The 26,524-nt window shown below is 36.0% G+C and overlaps 4 protein-coding genes and 1 long non-coding RNA gene across 5 annotated transcripts; 3 read left to right on the forward strand and 2 right to left on the reverse strand.

The window, feature by feature from the left end:
- LOC18778261 (putative beta-glucosidase 41) lies at positions 1-3,610 on the reverse strand. The gene is made up of 13 exons (XM_007211378.2): positions 3,273-3,610; positions 3,123-3,189; positions 2,941-2,999; positions 2,443-2,518; positions 2,285-2,356; positions 2,096-2,183; positions 1,766-2,021; positions 1,526-1,641; positions 1,222-1,445; positions 821-852; positions 635-737; positions 452-560; positions 1-306 (listed from the first exon to the last, which is right to left on the reverse strand). The coding sequence occupies exons 1-13, from the start codon at positions 3,387-3,389 to the stop codon at positions 81-83; spliced, it is 1,545 nt and encodes a 514-aa protein (XP_007211440.2). The 5' UTR covers positions 3,390-3,610; the 3' UTR covers positions 1-80.
- LOC109948852 lies at positions 737-1,876 on the forward strand. The gene is made up of 4 exons (XR_002271311.1): positions 737-868; positions 1,240-1,377; positions 1,519-1,589; positions 1,761-1,876. It is a non-coding gene; the product is annotated as an uncharacterized LOC109948852 (long non-coding RNA).
- LOC18778242 (glycine-rich RNA-binding protein 4, mitochondrial) lies at positions 7,679-10,837 on the forward strand. Its single transcript, XM_007212154.2, has 4 exons — positions 7,679-7,938; positions 9,047-9,115; positions 9,199-9,305; positions 10,356-10,837. Exons 1-4 carry the CDS (start codon positions 7,794-7,796, stop codon positions 10,452-10,454), a joined length of 420 nt encoding a protein of 139 aa, XP_007212216.1. The 5' UTR covers positions 7,679-7,793; the 3' UTR covers positions 10,455-10,837.
- LOC18778975 lies at positions 16,209-17,141 on the forward strand. Its single transcript, XM_007212172.2, has 2 exons — positions 16,209-16,740; positions 16,880-17,141. The coding sequence occupies exons 1-2, from the start codon at positions 16,421-16,423 to the stop codon at positions 16,935-16,937; spliced, it is 378 nt and encodes a 125-aa protein (XP_007212234.1). The 5' UTR covers positions 16,209-16,420; the 3' UTR covers positions 16,938-17,141.
- Positions 19,569-24,699, reverse strand: LOC18778992 (organic cation/carnitine transporter 4). The gene is made up of 2 exons (XM_007211352.2): positions 23,587-24,699; positions 19,569-20,885 (listed from the first exon to the last, which is right to left on the reverse strand). Exons 1-2 carry the CDS (start codon positions 24,026-24,028, stop codon positions 19,693-19,695), a joined length of 1,635 nt encoding a protein of 544 aa, XP_007211414.1. The 5' UTR covers positions 24,029-24,699; the 3' UTR covers positions 19,569-19,692.

A 26,524-nucleotide genomic window follows, 5' to 3' on the forward strand; every position in this document is an offset into this window, starting at 1 on the left:
TTTTGGAGAGTTTAATTGAATTTTTTGGTTTACTGACTTTTCCTTTGAATGTTCATTGCATTGTACAACATGTGCTTTATCTAATTTGTAGCCAAAAGTAAGTTCTTAGATCTGGTGTAGTCTCTCAGATCATCATTAACTTGGAGAAATCTTCTAAACCATTGGACTGAAGTTTTAGGAATCCTTGTAAGGTTCTTCTTGTAATCCACATAGTAAAGTCCAAACCGAACAGTGTAGCCCATGTTCCATTCCCAGTTGTCGAGCAACGACCACACGAAATAACCACGAACATCGCAGTTGTCTTGCCTGTATTCATTTAGTTTTCTGTTAATGTGGCATGTACAAGGTTGGAGGTCTCAGGCATTGGGGTCTCACTTTCCATCATCCCAATCCAAGCCTGCAGCAACCCAGGAAATTACACCAAGCTATCAAAGTGGGAAGTTGTTATTACCTTATAGCAGCAGATAGGTTCGAGAGATAGTCTGCGTGGAATCTTATCCTCTTTTCATCCTTTAAAGCCTTTTCTAAAGGTATGAAAGGTTTGTTTGGATCATCCATACCTGTTCTCATGAATTTGAACTGTTAATACTTTCTCAAAGTTTGATTTATAAATTTTAAATCTGAACCTACTCACCATTTTCTGTAATTATCACTGGAGGGTTCTGGTACTTATCTTTCAGATGTCTTGCCAACTTTCGGATGCCCCATGGGACTATGCGTAACCAGTGGGATGCTGCCTGGAGGAGGAATAACTGATGAAATTTCTTAAATATGAAACCAGTGACTGAATTCAGGGGTTTAGCAAGGGGTTGATACATACTCTTTCTCCGATTGCCACTCCTTCTTTATATGCTACAATCAAAGTCAGGTATAATAATTATCAGTTGAAATTCTGATTTTCATTCTTTCATATTTACTTTCAGGAAGTGTTTGGTTGATTGGAATGAACCTTGGAATGGAATAGGCATTCCATAGGTAAGAATGCCATACGGAGTGCCCATTCCATTGCTTGGTTGACAGAAAATAAAGGAATGGGCGTTCGCCATTCCCCCAAAATGATGGATTCCATTTGCTTTCCTTACCAATTTTCTATTCGTCCTACTTTAACCTTTAACTCTTTCGACATCCATTCCTATTTTTATTTCATTCCATTCCATCCCAATGATCATTCCAGCAACCAAACACTACCAGTGGGTAGAAGGTTGTACTTTGGCATCTTACGGGTTATAATGACTGCAGCATCAGATATAGCATCCTGCATTATGAACTTTCGAATCCGAGTCCTGTCATTTCGAGCATATAGTGTGGTGTAGTGGTTTATGCCAACAAAGTCCACGGATCCAACCAGGAATTTTGAGATTGCCTGTGAAATCTCTGGTAATCTCTGACCCACAAGCTTCTTCATTGAAAGAGGATATTTGCCAAAAAATAGTGGATCAAGGAACCTGGTTCACTTTTCTGTGTTATAACCAATTTTTTGGACTCTTCCTAAATGCAATGCATAAAATGTTTAAACAGAAATTACCATCCTAATGAGAAGTCGATTGCTCTATGTGCTGCATCTATGTCCTCATCATTATCAGATACAGGTTCGTACCATTTGACATCCAGTGCAATTCCTACTTGACCTCCTTGTCTCTCCTAGGTTTCCAGTAGAAAAAGTAAAAAATACAGAAAGCCTAATTTCTATTTTTGGATTCTTTAACACTTAGCATAATGATTAGTACTTGAGTTAGGAAGTAATATTCTATGGAAATCAGGGTACCTTGAAAAATTGCCGGTAACTATGATAAGCAGCCACATGAGAGAGAAGGATGTTGTGAGCAACAATGTATGGCTCTGCAGATGAATTTCCTTTCTTACAAAACAAATGACCAAGAATCGAACATCTCCCAGGAGCTTGTATGCCTAAGTCATAACCTTGGAGAGCGGTATTATGAGGCTCGTTGAAGGTGATCCAGTGCTTCACTCTATCTCCAAAAGTTTGGAAGCAGGTGAAGGCATAATGTTCAAAGTCTTTTCTGTAAGCGAGCGAGGTAAGGATTATGTTTTATCAGCATTTTCAAAATGTCTCCTGCGGCTGTTTGATACTTACACGATCTGTGTGCTTAACCATCCTTCATATCTGTCTTCAAGCACTTGTGGAAGATCCCAGTGATATAGTGTTACAAAAGGCTTGATCCCTGATTGAGAGGAATTACATTTAAAAATCGATCAAATTATATTCTTCTAAAAGAATTATCTCTCTAAGAATGTATTTATTAGAGAGGTCTCATGGAGTAACCTTTTTCCAGCAAAGCATCTATAAGGCTGTTGTAGTAGTTTATTCCTTCTGAGTTGGGTTCTCCTGTTCCATCTGTTTAAGGTTATTTTCAAAAGCGTTAAGTAATCAGATGACAATGAAATAGTTAAAAACAAAATCTGAACAGAATCAGATCTTACTTGGAAAAATTCTGGGCCACGATATCGAGAATCTGTATGCATCCACTCCCATATCCTTCATCAAGTCTATATCACTCTGTAAATTTTGAGATTTTAGTCTCTCTATTTTGGGGCAAAGTAAGAGATTAGCAGTCCGTTGGCTAATAATTTATTTGAACTCTGCCAACTGTCTTGTTTGGATTTGTTTCCTGTTATACTATTAAAGTTGTTGATGCATCATTGCCATCGCATTATCTCAATGTTCTTACTTTTATAATTTTATACTTCTTTCATTGTTAGAAGATTATAAATAATCTTATCCAAATAATTTCTCTCTCCATAACCATTCAATGGACAGGTTCTTTGTTTAATTAAGTGAGAACTTTTTTTATATTTAAACTAGAGAAGACTTAGAAGAAAAGAAAAGAAAGAAAAGTTGGAGATAATCTGCTATTGCTTGTAAGGTTAAAACTCTACAATGTTAATTTTAAAGTCAATCAAGGTCACTCTGCAGTTCACCTGAAATCTGTGATATTGATCCACGGCTGTGTCTGCATTGCTGAAGTCCAAAATCCTCCCTGTTAGCATAGAAAACAAGCAAAGCAATCACAAGATGCCGCTTCGAATCATATATTCTGTATTTTATTGTTAAATTTCTTTTTTGCATCATTTAAAACTGCAAATCAAATTTGAGTTCTTACCTGGTTCTTTTGTGAAAGTATCCCATACGCTAGCTCCCTTGTTTCCTTCATTTGCAGCCCCCTCAAACTACCACATACAAGACTCCATGATTAACTGCTCTTTTATGTTCTAAGCTCCATCATGTTGTTAAAACCAAAACAAAGAATTACCTGGTATGCTGAAGAAGCCGTTCCGAAAACGAACCCATCTGGGAAATCAGCTCTGCTAATTGATTGAGAGTTTGTAAATAGCCTGGTTATCAAAAACAGGATAAGGCACAGTCTCATATTGGTGAACTCTTCTTCAGTTTCTGCATAGGAAGTTCTTGAGGTGCTTCCAGGTTAGTTTTCAGCTTCATTGAAGATTCTTAATTTATAGAGGAAGTAGAAGCTATCGTAGTTGTAAAGTGAAGAATATTTCCCACGCTCACCCAAAAAAACAGGGAAAATAAGAAGGAGAGAGAGAGAGAGAGAGAGTTAAATGGGCAAAAGCGATGTGGCTTTCTCTTGCACTAGAAGGTGACCTAGGGAGGTTGGCTGCCCATTGTGTGCACGGTATTGAAGATTTGAGGACTTTTTTTTTTATTGAGAGGGGTATACTAAACTCACACACGCAATACGGATGTTATGACTCAAACTTAAAGTTCTTACCTGAGGGAGCAATTACTCAAAATCACTACACTAGTGGGTCTTTTGCAACACGTTATAGAAGATAAAACACTACCTAGAGGAAGCAAATTACACATTTGATAATCAATTTAAAAGGGTTTATTTTAGTTTGAAATTTTATATTGTTTTATAATTTGCTCGCACTGTTCGTGCGGATTGTGATTGAGAGGAATGATAAGCATGAAGCAAAGAGTCCAAATGAAGGGTAAACTTAAACCTTGAGCAACGTCGTCAACTACATATAAGCTCTAGTTGGTAGGAAGAAGAAGACTAATATATTTTCATCTCGATTGCCTTCTTTTCATTTATTTTATTTTATTTTTTATTATTGACTTTTAAAAAAAATTGTAGCCACCATCTCGTGATAGAATAATTAGAGTATGAAAATTTGGTCGCTTAGATTAGTCATCAACCAAAAAAAAAAGAAAAAAAAAGGGGGACAGATCATCATCGACTGCCTTAATTATATTATTTTAAAACATGGATTATTATTGAAACACAAGGGGCCTTGGCTTGGCGTGCATGAATTGCGTGGAAAATACGAACTTATCAACTTTGAGCCTCTGAAAATCTGGGGAACAAAAGACAAGAAGAAGAAAAAGAAAGAAGAAAGAATACGGCTTGTGGCACAAATTCTGCAGCAGCACTAATGGGGTAAAAATGACAACAGTCAAGAATTTGTGGCTGAATATTTTTATTTTGATATGCCGTTTTATTCTTCTTTTATTACAAAAGTATACCCATTAATTAAACATGACAAACATGTACCCTTGCTTGGTTGCCAAGTATCATATTCACGGATTCCGAGCCTCTACATTTAGATGTTGTACATTTACCCGCATTTCACAACATTTAGATCATCCTAATGATCTAACTGTTTAAGATATGGCACATGACACATAAGTAAATTTTGAAAAAATTAATAAAATATCTAATAACTAATTCAATTTAAAATTCAGAAGGCAGGCAACTCTTCCTCCTCACCCTTATCCCCACCACCCATACCCAACCCAAAGCCACCCTGGCCACCATACAAGCCAAGCCACCATCTCTCTCTCCCTCTCACGCATGGTTGACCCCCACAACCATTAAATAAGCATGGTGTGAATACAAATGCAAAATACAAATCAAACTAGTTCTCCAAATTATTAAATTTGGGGATACAGTTTTTGGTCAATTGAGTATATTCAGGGCAGTGAGTGGAGAGGTTTATTCAATGAATATATAGAATTCCAATTTGATATTCCATACAAAACTTTTTCATGTACTTTCAAAATCAAAATTTTGGGGGATCAATTCAATATCCAAGCTCCTTTTCCCTCCTGACCTCAGCCCAGATTCCCGTTCCCTTCCTCTCCCCAACTCCTCCCAAGCCCCTTACCCTCAACTTTCATCTTTTTTACTTTATTTTTTATTTAAACAATAATATAATTGTTAATTTTAAACAATTTTCTAATGAAAAAACTAATTTTTAATACTTAAGTTGTTGATGTGTCATGTCTTAAACAGCTAGATCATTATAATGGTCTACATGTTGCGAAATGCGGGTAAATGCACAACATCTAAATGCAGAGGCTCGTGATCTCATAATCTCTTCTCTACATCCTCTCCTCTCCTTTCAAACCTAGACTCTAAAAGTTTACTCGTCCCTAATGGATGGTGTTATCAAAGATAAACCTAAGGGTGTCAGGGACATCGTTCAAGACCCGAGTAAGGGTGTGTTGCTTGCTCGTGTCACATTCTGCCGCCTCCTTTCGGTACAAGCAGCAAAATGAGCTATTTGTTGACATGGAAGGCATATACTGTAGACATGTCAGTTTGTATAGTATGGCAGAAAGGTCAATCTGACGGTCGGGAACGTGCTGCCTGTGAGAATGTAAAAGTAAAAATATCCCATATTGAAAAGTTAAGAAATCTAACAAAGACTTATAAATAGTTGGACTGCCCAAAACTAATTGGCAAAGTGGTGTAGTTTGTATGCGGAACATTATTATGTTGGTGGTCGTGGGGTTCTTGTTAGAGCTTCCGGTGATAGTGAGATGTGGTCTCATTGCTGCAAGGAGGACCGGTCGCTGTGGTAAACGGTCGGATGCTAATGCTGCTCAAAATTATTGACTCTTAATTAATAAAGAAACATGAATCTAAGAACTACAAGGTTTAAGTGGTTGTGAAGTGAAGCATTGCCCTTCATTACCAAAAGATCAATATATATATATATAATTTATGAAGTGGATAGTAAATAGTATCATACCTTGTTCGTCCAATTAGTTTGTGTTGAAATTTGAGGGCATGTTTACGTATCAGTAATGAGTATGGGAGGAAAGGGAATGATTTCCATTCTTGACTTTCCCTGCGTTTACTTGCAATCAGGAATGAAAAAATAAGTGGGCCCTACCTCAAAATTTGTAATCACATCCCTCAAAACTAGGTATCAAATCAACTAAGGGGAAGTAGTCGATACGATTCCCATTACTGTTTTCCCTTAATAACTTCCAAAAATACCTTACTACTTTACCATAATTCCAAAACACCCCAAATCCTAAAAAAAATAAAAACTCATGCCAAGAAGTTCAAAGACACTCCAAGGTGTTATTGGAGTTTATTGTTTTGTTTGAAATTGGCTATGGACAAAGGTGTTATTAAAATTATCATTGAATTGGGCTCTTGCTGTTCATCTTGTTTAGCATATTAATTCCTCATGTTTACACTGCCTTACTAGTTTGCTATAGGATTAGTTTGGTCTCCTTAGCCAATTTGAGAATTATATATGTGCTGTGGTGAAAATGTGCAGGGCATTTTAGTAATCAAATTAATTTGAATTATGATTCATGAAAATTAGTAAACAATAACAATGGGAATCAACCCCATTCCTTTGCTAATTCCATATGTTTAGTAAACAGCTTAATGGGAATGATTCTTTCCATACTGATTCAATATTTACTTGATTCCTAAATTCTCTGATTCCTTATTTTCTCTATTACTGATACGTATCCCAAAAGAAGTTGACTAACCATATGTCATGTGTGATCAATAATTCACCCAAAAGAAAGAAATTATATAATTTTTTCAATCTTGAATAAAAAGTTGGAAATTTTCAACTTGCTTATTTCCTCCCCTAAACTCTCTAATAAATACAAACTAGCTAGTCTAGTAGTATTACTTCTCACGATAATGAAAAAGTCTTAAGTTCAAGTCTCTTATCCTTGTTTATTAAAAAAAAAAAAAAAAGAAGAAGGTGAAAATCAACTAATTTGTTCTGAATCTAGTGAATCCTACGACTGTTGCATCTAAACATTTTTTTAGGTACATCGATAAGAAGGAGGGGACACACATTCTCTAGAATTCGAAGCTGGGTCATGGGGGGAGGGGGAGCACCTCAACCACTGCCCTATTTTTCATTTTTCTTAGATAATGGGAGAAGTCATGAATCTCCTCTCACAAAAGATTTAAAGAACCAAAAAATTTGAGTAAGACATAATTATAGGAAAATACTTTCCTTCTTATTAGGTAAGTAAGAGCTCCTACATTTCTGTCAATAGCAGTGTGATATGTGTGCATAAATTTTTCTTTTTATGTTTTTGAAGAATTATTTTTACAAATATGTTAAATTGTGATTTGCAAGAAAAAAGAGTATCTCCTTATAAGTAAGGAAGCACTGATAAGAAAGCTCTTACCCAGCGGATCAAGGCCCAATTTGTCGAATTCAAAATCAAGAAAAGGAACTGGGTCCTTCAGCTCGTAATGGACTCCTAAACCCAAAGTGCAGCTTCAAACAGCTGCTTGTTGGTCTGTCACCTTCGGCCTGAAATTTATTTTGTTATAGGACAAAACTGTCCTTATCCTAATAACCACTTGTACAAATAACTTGTTCAAAATGGAGGTCAGTTTTGTAATTTCAATGATTAGCTCTCCAATCTCTCTCCTATAGCTGACCTTCCTCAATCTCGCTCTCTCGTTAGAAAACCAGTGTCGTGGGTTTAGAGAAAGGGTTTTAGGAAAGACTTTAGCTCCAAAGCACAGAAAATGGCTTTGACTCTGAGAGCAGCGGCGGCGGGGCCCACTCGTGGCTTGAGACGGCTCTTCTCAACAAGTTTCATTCCCCCAATGAACTCTCCGGCGCCTCAGGCTCGAGAGAAGGCTGAGCCAAGCACCAACCTCTTCGTCTCTGGTATATCCCCTCTTTTCTTTTCCATTTTACCTCTATTTTCTTTCATATTTCATCTATTTCTCTAGTGGGTCATCGGCGTTTTGGTTTGTTTTGCTATAAGTTGTAAAAAACTGGTAGCTTTGTGCCGGTAATTCAATGATTTTGGAATTTACGAGTTTGTGGCTGCTGGGATGAGGAAGAAATGAGGATAGGAAATCATAATTCTTTCTTTTAGTGACTTGGGTAACCTAAAAACTGAACAACCCACTTAATTGATTGGTTTTTTTACTTCTATCATTCACCATTTTGTTCTAAACTGTAGGATCCCTAGTTAGATATAAACTGTTCCTTTCTTCAGAACCCAAACAGAGGGTTGCAGAATCAAAGTTTGCAACTTTGTACTTATAGGCTCTCATATTGGATGTTGGATATGTTGGTTGGTAGTATAAATGCCAATTTTTGATATCTCTTTCTTTGACATTTGTCTTGAGCGGATGTGTGAGTTTTTATTTTATTTTATATAAAGGTTTTAGGTCACGTATAATAGAAGGAATAAATAGTATCTTTTGGAAGTGATTGATTAACTCTCACTCAATCATTTTGATTTGTGAGTGTGCAAATGACTGATGTATACTGGGCATGGAAGAGGATTCTGAAAATTCATGAGGCATTTGATGTTAACAATGGATAGGTGACTTTTAAACAATAGTTGATATTTGTTTTACATAGTTGTTACAGGTCAATTCCGGTCAGTGAGATGTATTTTATATGTTCTGTTCTGACCAGCTTTTAAACAAATTTAGGAGAATGGTAGTGTTGGTTGATTTTTATTTTTATTTTTGTTCCTTTTCTTTTCATTATTAAGGGTTGGAAGTGAGACCTCTGTTTCTATTTTAATGGAACAATTTGTTTCTATTAAGATCCAGGAGAGTTTCAGGGTCAAACCTTTTCCATTGATGATCTTGCGGGCTGTTTCTTTTTCTTTCATTTCTTTTCAAGTAAAATTCTTTTTACTGTTCCTTTAAGTGATATGTGACTCATGGACTCCAGTAGTCTGGATTTATTCACACTTGAGTTACATTTTGATGTACCATGATTTTTATTGGATCACATAACTGTTTGTTTGCAGGACTTAGCAAACGTACTACTTCAGAAAAACTACAGGAAGCCTTTTCTCAGTTTGGTGAAGTAGTTCATGGTCGGTTTCTATTCTGTAAAGTTGTTACTTTTATTTGTTACTTCCTTCATAAAAATTAACTAATTATTCTCTGCTGTGTACAGCTAGAGTGGTAACCGATCGGGTATCAGGATATTCTAAAGGATTTGGTTTTGTAAGGTATGCTACCTTAGAAGATGCTGGCAAAGGCATAGACGGCATGGATGGAAAGGTCAGTTGACAGATTTCCCTACACTGTTATAGTTAATTTGACACCATATGATAATTTAATCTATAACGCAATATTTTGGTGATTTGCAATGTGGCCTCCCTCAAGCCAACAAAATGGTTCTTTATATTATGTCATGGAAGCCTCGTTCCATTGGGTATCTGTTGGCGCTCAAAGCTCACAACTATGAAAAAGTAAAGTAGTTTAATAAACTGAAACTTTTGCTTCTGAAAAACTTACACAAACTCCTTGTAAAAAAGAGAACACATTTGTCCAAAATTGGCTACCATTTGAAATTGTTTTCTGTTTCTGTTCCTTATGTTTTAAGGCAAACGAAATGGACATACTTTTACTGATCTAAGCACAACATAAGGAATTTTCAGCATGGAGATTAGAAGATCCTTCCACGCACTGAAGCAGAAGTTGAGCAGATTTTGTTTTCTTGCCTATACAACAATTAATTGGAACTGTCTTTCCCCTTGAACCAAATAGTCAACCAAATAATTATCAGAATTGTGTATGACAGTACTGGTACCTGTTAATGATGGGCATCTCTATCATCTCTCGCTCTATGGTTTTCCCATGATATGATAGTCCCGATTAATGAAAACAATTATAATTCTGACCAAACCTTCTCACCAAGTAAGTTACCAGTGCATTCTCTCACCTGCAAAACCACATGCTCTGGTGTCCACCAAATTAAAGGGACAATATGAAGACTTCCTAAATTAGATATGTCAACAGGAATCATCCTTCTAAACATAATCCCTTTCGCGATGTCCAAACTAACAAATGCTGGAAGTTTATACGGATATCTAGTTTCCTTGTTATTTGTTTATGCTACAATCTTTTCTAGTTTACATTACTTGTGAGGCTTTTTAAAATATGATTTTTTTTTCTTTTTTCTTTTCCAAATTGGCCTTGCTTTCTCTGGCACTTCTACCTTGGAAGGTATCATTTGGTTCTGTTGATAGTGATAATGATCTTCCATTTATTTGTTATTATTGTTATTATAGACACTTGGTACTGAATTTGTGTTTTGTTTGTGTATAGTTTCTTGACGGTTGGGTCATATTTGCTGAATACGCAAGACCCAGACAACCACCTCCACCGCCTGAGAACAATATGTCTCCACCATATAGCCGTTATTAAATTCTGCATCCAAGGCAAGAAAGCTTGTCAATTTAATAATATTTGTCAGCAAGTGGAATTCGGTGATTATACTTCATCATTCTTTGGTTAGAGGTTGGGTTGGTCTTCATTGCCTGGGATTTTCAAAATGAGGTGGGGATTATCCTAATTTGACAACCAAGCAAGATTGGAAATCATATGTATTAGAAATCGTCTGTGTTTATGACAATAGTGTGTAAGACTGTTTGCTTTTGTTAAGTTGTTGAGAACCTTGTACTGATAATATATTCGAGACCTCATTTTCAACTTGAATTGTGGTTGATTGTGCTTAGGGGTAGTCTGTTTCTATGTTTTCCTTTGAGCAAATTAATAGCTAAGGTTCGCCGCGTGCTTTGTATTTTCAATTTGTGAAGGTTTGTTTTTTTTAGGTTCTCACTGCTTGTCTTGAAGATCCATTGTGTTTGCATAGCTATCTTTAGTCACCACCAAGCCCGAAACTAAATATAACAAGCACCACGTCATTATGAGGACTTTCTATGAGGTCGAATGACTTTATCATAATTTGTAAAATTAGGTTTACCAAGGGGACTTTAGCAAAGTATGTAGGTTAAAGTCTTTGTCTAAGAGTTGTTAAGGCCAGCAAGTTGCTCGTTTTGGATTTGCACCGGCCTGTGGCCGGCTCCCTTGATTGTTATAGGGATAAGAAGGGTTTTACTTTTCTGAGGGTATGTGGCTCAAGGTTTAGCTTTGCAATATGTGATCAGCCCTTCTGCTCGTTGAGTTATGGTTATCCTTAGGGCTGTTGTTTAGTGGTTGGCATTAGGCCTAAGTTGGTACTTACTCAATTAAGTGGACATGGTCATCCTAATCATCTTTTCTCCAGTCATGTCGGCCTCCTTGGTGTGGGCAGTTTTGTCTTGTCAGGTTCGTCCTCATCCGGATTATATTGGTCGATTCGAACTACCCAAATCAATTTTATACTTTTTCATTTTCTAGTTTTGGCAAGGAATGATTTTGCAGCTCAAAGTTTATAGGGTAATTGCTATAAAGTAAACAAAATCTTATTCCTGTAGCCTCTGCCTTTCATGGAGCTTCGTATATATGTGATCTGGCACTTGAATTTTGTTTTCTAGGCATATAGTAGATGAAGATGAACTTCGCACAATAAAACAAATCCAGATTCTGATAGCCTCTCTTGCCATTAATGACACTAGAAACAGGTGGCCTGATTGTGCCAATGGCATGTTCGCATAATATTCTGACATGGGCCAATGGGCCAATGGGCATTGAGCAACGCCTTCTTAGCGAAGCAATCCAAGAAAATTTATGACACTGAAAGTAACCAGACCTGGGATATTTCGAAGTTAAAGCGCCTTGTCATGCAATTAGGACAACACAAATCGTTTAGTTAGATGGAAATTTGTTGGGGGAATTAGAAGACGACAGTGTGTTTGATGCGTCTTCGTTTCTCAGCAGCTATACCACCAAGCAATATTTCACTTCTTTGGACAGCTGGTTGTCCAATTTAGTGACACATACAGGTTCTTGAATTGTTCCTTTCTTTCTTTCTAGTGTGAGGACTAAGCGGAAAGAATTTTCTAGTTGAAGGTTTGAATTAGTGAATGAAATCGAGAGCCACCAATATGGCTCTGAGAAGATATACTATATGCTGTGCTAGAATTAGAAGTGCATGTGGTGGAAATAGATTTACATTTCTGGGAAAGGTGCGTATTGAACATCCTTTTATGTGGCGCAAAATGCTCAAGAATATGGAATGAGGTTGCTATATTGACCGACAATCCTCGATTGATATGAGTGTCACGTATCGAACCAGCTAGTCAGCATTTGTGAACGATTGTGTTTAGCAAAGCTCGAGATTTAAAGTTTGTTTAGACTTTTGTAGAAAGCATTTCTGCTAGAAGCATTTCAAGTGGTTTATGAAAAACACTTTGAAAGTGTTACTTGGATAATTTAAGCACTTACTTGACGTTTATCTAGAAAGCGCTAAAAATGGTTTTAATAATTTAAAAGCACTTTTCCTTACTTTTATTAAGGAAACACATTTTTAGTCATTTCAAAATCACTAACAAAACTTGATACATCAATGTGGCCTTCACAGAAACAAATGACTTATCAAAGAGTGTCCAGACAATTTCTGGACAGGCAGTTTGGCCATTTCCATATACAACATGTTCTTATGTGGTACGTTTTCTTGATCGAGTCAATTTGTTATTAATATATACATGATGTTTTGTAGATTTGTTTGTTCGTTTGTGGTATGGATATGGACCAAAAGCTGTCCAGCAAGTCTTTCTTTATCCCTGTAGGCAAGCACTAATCCTAGTAACTTTTTGTCATGAGGTAATCTGATGTCAAAGATTATGACCCATCTGTTTAATTAGGATATAAGATTTCATTATGCGATTTAAAGGGGTTTTCAGATAGTCTTTTTGCATTTGGGTATGTTGGTAGGTGAGCTTCTTGGATCGATATCAATTCATTCACAGTCCCTCCATAATTGTTGGACACTTCACCATTACACGTTTTATTTCTTGTTGAAATGGATCTATCGGCTTGATGCAGGCAGGCAGCCCATATTTGTTGCCTCTCTCCCTTTCCTCTAGGGAATGTTTAGTGCTATTTTCTTCAGAGTAATGCTATTTGGACACACAACATTGACCACCTTAACTGACCATCTTATGTGGCAACTGATGTGTCATGCCATGTCAATTAATGAATGCTACCATGAGGCCACTCACTAGGAATGCTAGGGTTTTTTAATTTGTTTTTAAATTGACATGACGACATTCATTAATTGACATGGCATGACACATCAGTTGCCACATAAGGTGGTCAGTTAAGGTGGTCAATGTTGTGTGTCTAAATATCATTACTCTTTTCTTCAATATATATACAAATATGTTTTTGGATTTCTTTTTCTCTCAAACAAAAAGAAAAAGAAAAAAATAAATCCAAGTATTTTCTGTATGGTCACCTGCTAATACTGCCTGAAGTAACACTAAAAGATTGTCAACCCCAAATCACTTTTGCCTAATTTAAAATGCTACTTCAATGAAGTTTAATCTAGTGAAAAAAGGTTTCGACTTGTATATCACACATTAATAATGTGTGTGTGAAAAACCATTCTCCTTCTTGTAATTTAAATTATCACTTTTATTTATTTGTTATCGTAAATTAGTACGCATGAGTTTCACCAAAAGAAAAAGTCATACTGTTAAGGTTTTTTAGATATAGACATGGATGAGTTGAAAAATGTCTATGAAGGAAAGAAATTAAGTCATTCAATTAACTATTGATTAATTAACTCATAACTTGACTACCTACCAGGACCACCAATCACATCAAAGCAGATTAAATATCAACCTAACCAAGTTCCTATCAAAAAAAATAAAAACCTAACCAAGTGAGACATATTTTGAATCATAAAAAATTTCACACTTCAAAATCAGGGGCAAACTAAAAATATTCAAATTTATTCAATTGATAAGATGCTATATATGATGAAACCATATTGTCATTACAAATATTTCAATATATAGTGTGGTTTGTAAATGATTGTACGTATTTAGACGAGTTTTTTTATTTAAATTTCGACGAATTTCATTAACTAAAAACTTAATATAAGAAACCAAAAATTAGTCGGTCCAAAATTATTTTACAATCCAAAGTTAATGCTCTCTTACTGGTAGCAGCTTGAGTGACATTGCCACATTTTTTTAACTTAGAACAACCTGCAGAAACAAAATCTCCATTGTGTTTGAATTATATATATCACATATTAAATTGTATTAATTGTTAAATTTTATAGAGACAGGTCAGCAGTTCACTGCTAACAACACTAATATTGTCTCTAATTTAATCACTTATAAAGTCTAGTAGGTGTGAGATTTTATCATAAAAGGCCTCGGTATTATTAGTAGTAGAACTATTCATTATATTTTGTATTTTATTTAATCAAGTTTTCGATGTGAAACTCATATTCTTCAACACCACTATTTTTATAATTTATCTATTTCCCACTTTACACTGGGTTGCGTGGTCTTCGTATGAACACCAATTCAAGTAATTGCAAATCGAAGTAAAAAAGAGGACATGGTGTCAATTATGCGTAATTCTTTATTATTTCTTATAAAAGCCATTTGCTTTGTGTTATTTAATTAATAATATACATAGCTTTTAAAATGGAAAATCTCCCACACTTTATTATGTTAAAGTTGTGGCCTGGTTAGGGTCGGCTATGAGGGGAACTCATTCAGGCGGCCAACTTGATCCCCAAATTTTCTATAGTTTTGCACTTAAAAATGTAAGAATTATGCCAAGGGATAGCTCAATTGGTTGAACTTTTTCACCTTTATTTATGTTGGCAAAAATTCAAAACTCAAGACACGCAATGAATATTTATATAAACAACCCCCATAACCCCACCCCCATCAATTATACCAAGAAAAATAAAATAAAATTATGCTTACCACATCAAATATATGCCACATTTTTAATACCATCTAAGGTGCTAAGGTGGACATCCAACTCATTAAAATTATATTATATTATAATTTTTTTTTAGTACAAGCGATTAGAAAAACAATATATTTTTTTTAGTAAAAATTAGATTATATCAGTTTGTCACACACATCCAACCTTTTAAAATAAAATAAAAAACTTTATTTTATAATCTATATCTATATATATATAAAGCAAAAGGTAGAGAATGGTGAAACATTCAAAATACCAGAAAATGCTCTTGGTTAATGCAAACATTAAGAATTAAAATTATTAATTAAATGAGGATAATATGGTAAGTTCACAAATTTTCATATTAAAAAAATTAAAATTAAAAGAAAATTCAGATAATGGATCCTATTTTTATGGAACACAACTATCCATTATCTTTTTTTATTCTAAAATAAATTTAAATTTTTTTAAAAAAAGCCTCTTGCAGGTGCAGAAGCGCGTGCAGAGAGGCTAGTATATATAAAGCAAAAGGTAGAGAATGGTGAAACATTCAAAATACCAGAAAATGCCCTTTGTTAATTCAAACATTAAGAATTGAAATTATTAATTAAATGAGGATAATATGGTAAATTCACATTTTTTAATATTAAAAAAATTAAAATTAAAAACAAAATAAGATAATAGGTCCTACTTTTATGGAACACTAGCCTCTTTGCACACGCTTCTGCGGCTGCGAGAGGCTTTTTTTTTTAAAATTAAAATTTATTTTAGAATTAAAAAAGATAATGGATAGTTGTGTTCCATAAAAATAGGATCCATTATCTGAATTTTCTTTTAATTTTAATTTTTTTAATATGAAAAATTGTGAATTTATCATATTATCCTCATTTAATTAATAATTTTAATTCTTAATGTTTGCATTAACCAAGGGCATTTTCTGGTATTTTGAATGTTTCATCATTCTCTGCCTTTTGCTTTATATATATAGATAACTACCCTGTTATCTTTTATTAATTCTAAAAATAAAATAAAAAAGAAAAAAAAAACCAATTGGCACATGCGTGAGCATGTGTCAAGGGGCTAGTTATAAATTAAAATAAGAATTTATATGGATCGCAATCATTTAGCTCAATACGTCCTCTTTCCACAATCTTTTATCAAAAACAAATCCTGTGGCCCCAACTATTTTCTTCAAATTTTATTTTCCCACCAGGGTTTTATTTTATGAATTAGAAAAATTAATCCCAATTAAAATGGCTAATCTTTCGCAGTTGATCCAAAGTTAACCCAACACATTATAAAAACCCCCGCGCTCTCCCACCAAAACCAGAGGAGAGAGTCAGGAAACAAAGTCCACTCCTCAACCTCATCTCTCCACCCTCTCAAACTGAAACCCCCTCAACCAAAATGAAACCCCGCCTCTGGCACAAACTGTAAATAACCCCAGTTCCAAGCCCCCTCTCTTTTGCACAATTCCCCTCGGTAACGCACACATCTTCGTAGATAACCACGCCATGAAGTTCTTGTTGGAGTTCGTGTCTTGCTGCGGGATCGCACGCCCAGCAACAACAGGTGAGCAGGCTCCTCTCTCTGAGGAGACCAGCTCGCTTGTGCCGCGCCGAATGCGCCGTCGCAGAAAGCGGGGAAGGCCCGGGAACTCGGGCTCCACGTCGCCGAATTCGGTAGAGTGGAGGCCGTCGCTCACCTCGATTTCCGAGGACAACGTAGTTGCGATGGTGGTGGATCGGACGGCCGAGGTTGAGCGAGCCATGAAGAGGAAGAGCGGCCAGAGTCGGACGATAGCTCAGGTCCGCAGCCACGGCGAGGATTACGGGTACGTAAATAGTAAAATAGTAAAACTGTCCGTTGCTTTGCTATTTAACGAAACGACGACGTAAGGTCCAGAACTTGTATTTGGTGGTAGGTTTATGTTATGGCTTTTGATGTTAATTTTTTTGCGGTGGAATTTTCAGGCAAGCTTCACTTACGACGGCGATTCCGGCTTTCTCTCCGACGCCGTTTATGTTTTGATGGGATTAAATTAACAGTCAGCTATTGTTGATGCTCGAAATTGGGTGAGAGAGAGAGAGAGAGAGTGTGTGGGTGTGTGTATATGAAGTTTTAGGAAAATAACAATTAAGTACATGTTGAAAGTTTCTTGTGTTGTGTACCCTCGTACTCAATTAGTGCAATTGTATATTTTCCACCATTGTTATTAAGTTTTCATTTTCTCTCCTTTCTTTTGTTGAAGAAAAAAATGACATAGTAAAGAAAGAAATTGTTACAATTACAATTACAATAATCCATGAATTTAAATTAGCTTAGTGATGTTTCTTTTATCAATATTAAAATATGTCTAAATTTCGAATCTAATGGGCTTTGAGTTTAGTTGGTTATGTGTCAATAGATACCAATTTTTTTCAAGACATTGAGCTCATCAGAAGTTTTTGATTTATAAAGCTAGACATAAGTCTTGAGGCGTACGCCTTTTGAAACTCTGTATTAGCTTAATCAGAACAAAATTATGGGTCATTAAATTAATAGTACAAAAACAACACTGTGGAGCTTGGAGGCAAGATTCTAAAATCCAAAAGCAATGATCTTAACCCCACTCAACTAACCCATATTCTTTTATATATAAAAAAAAACCCTCATTTTTATTAAACATATTGGAGAAAGACCAAACAGAACAAGGGACCCATAAAATGTTAGAGAATGAAAATTTTGGAAGTTGTGCGTTCTCCATGGGAGGGAAATTCTTTTTTTGGGGTTAAAGAAAAATCCATCCTACATTGTAAAAAACGCTGTTTTGTTCAAGAACAAATATACGCCTCGTTTGGTAACGTTTCAAGGGATTGTTTTCATTTTCAGAGGTAAAAAATACGGCAAAAACACGTTCGGTGGCCCCAAAAATAGAAAACACTGAGAAATTTTTCATTCTCATGGGAAACATTTTTATAAAAATAACTGACATATTATTATTTCAAATTGTACTACCAGACACGTTTTTATTGTTTTTGTTTTCTGAGGATGTTTTATAATTAATCTACCAGACGCATTTTCATTTCCTGAAAATGCAAATTTTGTTTTCTTGTTTTCATTCTCTGAAAATATTCTAAGAAAACATTTTCCGAAAACTTTACCTGACGGGGCTCTACACGTTTCTAAGAAAAACGCTTCATGTCATCAAAGACGGCATCACGCACACCAAAACGGCATCATTTGTGGAAGATCTGTGAAAAAAACAAGGCGGCCATCATAACACCATAAATGGCTCTTGGTCTATATTAATATTTCTCTTCTTATGTTAGAAGATATTTGATGTTCAAATTCCCCTATGTTGATTAAAAAAAACACATTTTCTTTGTCAAATGATTCGTCGCTGCCTCGCCTAGACGTGCACCTAAAAATTCCTGTCATGACAATTGATTCAAATAAAAATGTTCTCCAAATTTGAGGGACAAAAATCCAATCAAGTTCGGTAGCTGTTTTGTTGGGTTGGATACCGGAAATAGATATGGTACGTTGAGACTTTGAACAATTTTCTAATATAGTAAGGCTTAAAAGGTTAGGTAGGTTAAGAAATGATGGATTAGGAGAGAAGCCGAGTCCTTTGTAATGGGGCTTAGTCATCACAGAGGATAAGGTTTCCCAATACAGTAACACTACTGGGTTTTGATGTTTGATTATTTCTATACTTTTGCAGGAAAAGAAAGAAGAGATGCCAATAAACAAATTTTTTTTTTTGGTTCTTTGGGTTGGTCCAACCAAGCTTGTGTAAACTGTTGGATCCTCTTGACATGATCACTGGTTTTTATAACGTAGAAACTAGCTGCAAAGTCTGCAGTGGTAGAGCAGGATCTTCATTGGCCTGCAAGATTATAAGCAGTATCGTTCGGAGATCATCGAATGAATCTCTTCCTCAACCGAAACATAGTCGTAGTCTAGTCGTTTACTTACCTATTTCTTCGTTGCTTTTATTTAGGTTTATATATGTTGCAAATGGAGAGCATTATTTGTTGTTTCATTGGGCTTAATTAGTTACACTTTCTCTTGACTTGAAGCTTGGAAGGATTCAAACCGCCAACTGGATTGGGAGAGTCTAGTAGACAGGTGAGAGTCAAGCCCAATAATAATCGTTTATATAATTGTCAACTCCTAATGGCACTGGCAAGAGGCAAAAGCTGGGTCATATCCAGCTCAGCCCAATGCTGGTTTAACAAAGTCATGGAAGTTGAGGTATCTCTCTCTCTCTCTCTCTTCATTTAAATATAAGCGATAATCTAAACTATAAAGGGAGTTTCTCATACACAAACTACTAATATGTCATGTGGGTTCGAACCTGAGATCCTAATTTGCAAGTTAAAACCGTTTTCCACTCGGTTAGACCCCGAAGTGACTTGAGATCTCTCTTCTTATTATGTTGGGCATGAGGTTAAATACAAGCCATCGTCCATTAAACAGTTGACAATATGGCAGGTTTGGCCTTTTTGGGAGAGAAGCAAATTGCAATTAAAAATGAAAAACAATATGTCGTGTTGTTTTTGTTAATCTTAGGATAATTTTCCCTATTTCTCAACTTTCTCTTTAAAATGAGATTATTTGAGGGTTGGTCATGCATGATTTTGGCTCCTGATTGCCAACGATCAACAATACATAACATACTCAAGAATATAAAAACTATATATTTATATCGTGTGAATCTAACAAACTTATTCTAATCAAGTAGGTTTAGATTTAGAAAAATTGAAGAAGAAAAAAAAATGCAGAAACATGACACTAATTATTAATTCACACTTCTGCAAGCACCCTCCCCATCCTCCATCCCAGCCATAGTGTCATACAAAGGCTTATTAAGTGTTTCAGGCAAGTAAAACGCAAACACACCTCCCGCAATTCCACACACCGCGAACACCGCAAACGGCAAACCACCGCCCAAAACCACCACGAACGGTGACAGAATTGCCCCCATTTGCGCCGCCTGCGTGGCACAGCCAAGCGCGGCATTCCTCACAACCGTGGGGAACAACTCCGTTGTATAAATAAACAACAAGTTGTAAGTCCCCGCCATCCCAAAAATCCCCAGAATCCCACACACCATCTTAACCACCTTCCACGCCCCAGCATTCCCCACAAAGCTCCCAGCAAAACAAAACACCCCACTAAACCACAACGTCCCGATCGCCAAGGGCTTCCTTCCGTACTTGTCAAGCAATATTGCCGTGATCGTGAAAGCTGGCATTTCCGCCACGGCGTTGAGCAGAACGTTGATGTAGAGGTTGGTTTCAAGGTTGACGACGTTCAAGCTCAGCCCATAGTACACGACGGAGCATAAGAAATTTATGGCCACGGCTAGAAATAACCTCATTCGAGTCATTGGTAGCTTGACGACATCAATTAGAGAACCACTTATTGCGTCTTTGCTGTCCAAAAGTTCCTTGTAAGTTTGATCTTCCTCGTTTGTTGTAGGACTATCGTTGTTTGCTTCTTCATCTAGGGCTAGGACAACTCCCTCAGGAAGGTGTTTGTTATTGGACTTGGCAATGGCACGCATTAGTTTCATGGCTTCTGTTATTCGACCTCGTACGAGGTACCACCTTGGTGACTCAGAGACAAACGGGAGGACGGCGAGCAAGAAGAGCAGGGATGGGATGGAGGAGGCAATGTAGAGTTCGCGCCATTGTGGGAAAATGTAGGCTATGCCGGAGAGGATTGCGATCCCGGTTGAGAAGAAGTAGAATGTGGACATTCCTGCTGTGCCCCGCTTTGTGGGGCCCACCGGCTCTGTGGCGAGGACAAAGGCACAGAGGCCGACGCCGCCCGTGCTGAAGCCAGTAAGGAGGCGGAGGAGGACGTAGATCCAGTAGTTTGGGGAGAAAGCTGTTAGGCAACCGAAAATGGTGTTCATGATGCATACAACGGTTAGGGAGCCCTTTCTTCCTAGGAATGAGTCTGAAAGGTGGCCAAAAATTCCCGCACCTGGAATCAATGTGTGACAAATGTTAGTAGCCAGTTGAAATATAACAGGGAAGGAATGATTTCGGATATCAATCTACAATATTTCATACATTGTTATTATTTAATCACGTCGATAAAATTAGTACTAATAATATATCAACTATTGTAAATTAGTAATCTCTATAACAAGCTAATTAATAGATAAGGAATATAAATATTAGAACCACGAATAGCATTAGACAATCAAATTTGATGAAAGAAGAGAAAAAAAAAAAAAAAAAAAAAAAAACTTTGAGGACGATGTTCCATACAGGGCCGGGAAAATGATAAATGACATGTTGCTATGAGCCTGCACCAAATCGCTTTCTGTACGAATTTTGATGCTAATTTTGTGTATGATTCAGTGCTCACTAGTCTCTTTCGTGGTGCTATAATTAAAACCATGATCGCGACTGCTATGATATTATCAGTGTTATAACATTCAAAATCTTCATCTACCATTCTTGAAGAACTCAGAGGTTCACGACTCATGGTCAGCTGACCAATTGCCCGTTCAAGGATAATTGTGCCACTTAATGTCCACCTACAACTATGGCCAGTTATTCGAGCACACATGCAAGTAAAAGGAGAGGGCTGCTGTATGCTACATGTCAAGTCCTAATGCTTGTAGTTAGGCTACTGCATGCATGTTTGTCTCTAAATACTAAAAAAAAGAAAAAAAGAAAAGTATCAACGTTATATTTGAAGCCCTTTGTACTTTAATTTTTAAAAGTATAATTGATAGTTTAAACTACAGGTTGGGAGGTTTCTCATGCACACAATTAAAATGTTATAGAATTCGAATATAAGCTTTTTGATTTATAAGTTCAACTGAGAGCCCCCTTGACTTCTGTTTTTTTTTTAATTTTCTTATTTGGATAATAGAAGTTTGTAAGTGAGTAACATTTTACGTTCTCTTTTAAGTAGTGCAGAAATTGCTTTTCGAAGACTCGAGAACACATAAAGTGTCAAAAGGAAAAAGAGAAAGTTAAAGATAATTCTAGTTTTTTAGCGATAGACCAAAGAAGTACTTTACAGGTAAGCTGGAATCCTGAAACGGATTATTCTTTTATGTGAAAAAGCCTGGAATTGGTCCTATTCCTACACAATTGAGTTCACTTTCAAAAAGAATGGGACCACCTCCAATCTTTTTCACTCTTGTTTCCTTTCCCTTTTCTTTATTGTAACCTTCAATGTGACCAGGAATATAAATATAAATATATATATATATATTCGTGCACAAAAGCATAAAATAAAGTAAAAACAAACAAAAGAAAGAAAACAAAAGAAAATAAATATTTGTGCAAAAAAACAGAAGAAAGAAAACAGAAGAAAATAAACATAAGAAAGTTTCCCTTGTTTGTTTGGATATATTTGATGTACTTCATGTTCGATATGCAGAAGAGCACGTGAGAGGCTCAGGCCTGTCAATATCTTTTCCAAAAGCATCCGCATATTTTGACTTTATTCACGCTTAATTCATTTAAGTTCAGTTCACTTCTCTCCAAAGTCGAGAAATATGTATTATTTATATACATTCATATTTTTATTATCTTTTAGAGTTATTACGAATTTTTATTCATTTATAGATTACTTTTATAAAAAATTAGATAACTTAGAAATCATTTTGACATCTAATTGTGTTTAACAAATCGATGAAAACGGTGCTTTAAGAAAATAAGAAAATTATAATAATTTAATTAAGTAATCAAATGATATCAAATTTAAGTTATATTTTACAAAAATAATTTTTCAATAAATATATAAAATATACCATATCTCTCAAATAAACTTATTTAAGACATTTCTGAACTGAAAGTCTCAGTATTACTATATATGTATGTATGTTTTTGCTTGCTACAATCTTTGTTTTAATATTACACTTTTGTTTGCAACTATTATTTTTATATATTTTGCTGCTCTCATTACGAAGAAAGAGACAAAACTACTAGCCGCCACTGATAATGATAACAATACAGAAGTCTTTTAAAACACTTTAGTAATCTCTTGGCATCTTATCCATAAGGAAATGACTCCAAATTTATGGCCTAAATATGAGATAGTCTATTTTCCCAACTTTAACTTTTTTAAAAGTACTAAAAAGTTTACATGAGAATTATGCTCTGTTTGTTTATGTGGTTGGCTTTTAGTGAGTCGTGTTTAATGTTTTTGTATGTTGGCCATTTTTACCCAAAAGAAAATTATTTTTACCATTTTTACTCGATATAATCTAATATATTTTAAAATACGAGGCTCATTATTGTATTCTTTTTTAGTAAAATGTGATCAATAAATACGATATCGCTCGTATATTTTATGTATATTCGCATCTATAACAAGGCGCACAAAAAATTAATGTATATTGTATTTGTATGCTCGTGATCTTTGCACATGTAAACATCTTCTTTTTTTTTTTTTTTTTTTTTTTGGTCAAAGCACATGTAACATCTTATCATGGACAAATTCGCTATCAAACAAGTTGGTTCCAAAACGTAATTAAATTTTGACACTCGTTTCAAGTTTATCTTATTTGTTGTTTAAGGTCCGTCGTGATCGATCTAATTTAAATTTAATTATTAATGTGGCCGATTATTTTGCATGATCAATATGAAATCGGTTGATTTTCGGAACAACAAAAACAAACAGATAGATGAAGAGAGAGAGAGAGAGTAGGACAACTGACCAATCATACAGCCACCGAAGAACAAGGCCTGAGCCAACCCAACCTTATACTTCTCCTCACAAACCAACCCCCATTCAGCAACGGTCGAGCTCCCTAGACCGCCGGTCCACTCCCACGAACCGGGCTTGAGCCCACAAACGGTCCTGGCCGTCACATCGCAGCCAGAGCCAGCTGCTCCCCCCAAGCACCTCCAATCCGGTTCACGATCCGCAAAAATCATGACCATGGTGTGGAAGGCCTCCAGAGCCCAAGCCAAGCTGGTCAGCACAAAGTGCCTCATTTGCCACGGGCCAAACTGCCCGCAGTATTTTTGGAGCATGTCGTCGATGCACAGCTTCTCTGATTCGCGCTCTTCGGTGGGTTTTCTCGTCGGAGAGAGAAGAGGTGACCGGAGATCGGGGCTCCGGTCATTCGAATCAGATGATGATAAGGTGGCCGGCATGTTAAGTGGCTAAATTTCTCTCGTAGGAGTTGGTGGCGATGGGGGCTATGGCGGCGTTTTTAATCATGTGAAAGTTGATTATATGCAGTTGCTAAGCCTTTTTATATGCTTGTGCTTTACCTCGTCATTAGGAGCGTGATACCTCTGGCTTGACACGTGGAGGGCATTCCAGCCCTTGATTTGTTGGACTATGGTTTTTGATTGAGATGGGTTTGGTAGGGTGGGGTCTTAGAAAGAAGGGAGCTTGCGTAGATTATGGAATGTTCTTGGGATCTTTTTTCTTGGCACTAACCCACTTTTCATGGAGATAGTTATTTTCAGTGACGAGTGTTTTGTGTTGTGCAAATCAAAATATTTGAAGGACAAATGGTGGTGGTATGTGTGGGTCGTAAACTCCTAGCCCAAAAGAGAGAACGAGAAAGCTGGATAAACTTTTTTAAAAAAGAAAATAAAAGAAAGAAAAACAGAAAAAGAAAAGGGTTTACTTTAAGCTTTCTCTTGGGATTCTTCCACAGATCTGAAATAATCTTTCTTTATGTGAATCACAGTTTGATACATATGAAAAATAATTGATTAAAAACAAGAAAAAAAAAATACTTATGTACACATTTCACACTGTTATTAGCAAAAATATCGAAACTCCTACTTACATAATAAGGAATGAAGTATTTCCTTCCACCATTTGTTATGTTCCCTACTCTTTTTTCATTAGAAATTTCATACATTTTGGTGAGATATTATTGTTATCTTGGGTTACAGCTTAAAGGTATCTTAAATTGTAATACATTTATGTATCAAAAGGCCTTTTTGATGGGAGAGCCTGCCAAGAAGGTAGGGATGGACTGGGCCTTTTGGTAGTGGGCTATGGTTGATATAACAGAAGGCCTTTTGTTTTTATATAAAAAACTAGGCTATAGAAACGGGATATTGCAAAGAGTTCTTTTTAATTTTTTGGTGGTATCAACTAGGCTATAGCCCAGTCAAGCCATTTTTAATTTTTTTTTGGTGGTTTCTAGATTTGATTTATTGCTTGAAGATTTTTTTTTTTGGTCTGAAATTTATTGCCTAGATAGAGCTGGCATTTTTTACTGAGAAATTGCGAAACCACAAAAATTGACTGTATTTTCACTGCAACGGAACTGGCACGTTCGGAAAATCGACCACAAATTGCGGTTTTTTTGTCGATGCAATTATGCATATCTAAAGATTGCGGTATACCACAATATAATTTAAATAATTATTAAAATCAAGCCTCTCTAGTCACTCAAGCAAAGAAATTATGCAGGCCAAGTTACTTTGAGCTAATCCAATAAGCATTTTTTTCTATGTCATGCCACAAAATAGGTCAACTTTTGGTAATCTTAGTGAGTGACTTCCAAAATTACAGTGTCTAAGAAAGTTCTTCAAGGCAACACCTTCGGTGTTTAAGAAGGATTGGGTTTTAAGCCGGACCATCGCGACCCCTCCAACCTTTCGGGAAAAAACCTGGCTGTAATTTCAAAGACACTTAACTAGTCATCCTTGAGTTGTTCCTAAACCCATGCCATGCCATGCCATGCCATTAACATTTATTTTGGGCTGGAAATTGATTATTTGGACCATTTCAATAGGGGTGGGCACTCAAACCGGCGAACCGAAAATTCGAGCCGAACAACACCGAACCAAACCCGAAAAAAATCGAGTTGACCAAAAAGTCAACAACCGATCAAAAATCGAACCGAATCGGTTTGGACCGGTTTCAGATCTTCAAAAATCGAACCAGGCCGAACCAAACCAGTCAAATTAAAAATATATATAATTTCAATATATATTTATATTTAATGCTATATTTTTAATTTCACTAAAAAAAAACTAATATTTATCCAAGTTCAATTTCAAAATATATCTCTTTTCTGACTTTAATATTTATTTTTATATGAAATTGAATAATTTGTTAATTTTCAAGTAGAAAAATAATATTTCAGTTGAGAATTGTATTAAAAAATAATTAAAAATAATAAATTTTATAATCCGGTTCAAAACCGAACCAGAACCGAAACCGATTCAAACCGAACTGGATAATTTTTGAATTTTTTGTTAAAATCGAAACGAACCAAACTAGATGAATAGTATCGGGTCGGTTCTAATTTGAAGCAAAAACCGATCCAAACTGAACCGTGCCAACCCCTATATTTCAATACACATTCATGGCCCCAATAATCAAGGGGCCTAATGTTGAGGCCTAAAAAAACTACGGTTGGGCTCAAATACATTCCCGGTCCAATACGACACCTTATTAAGAAAAGACCCAATTGGAGCACACGAAAGTCCGCCATGCACAAGTCATAATCCACGTGCCATGCCAAATAAATAATCCGTCATGCTAGGAATTGAGATAAAGATTATAAAATACACTGGCTTTACAAGCCCATGCTAATTAAGCATCGTGTCCCTCTTCAAGGACCATAAAATTAAAGCACGCCAAGCAACATGCCATGCCAAGCAGGAAATCATTAT

This window comes from Prunus persica, chromosome G4 (assembly GCF_000346465.2).
Source record: "Prunus persica cultivar Lovell chromosome G4, Prunus_persica_NCBIv2, whole genome shotgun sequence".
Classification (NCBI taxonomy): domain Eukaryota; kingdom Viridiplantae; phylum Streptophyta; class Magnoliopsida; order Rosales; family Rosaceae; genus Prunus; species Prunus persica.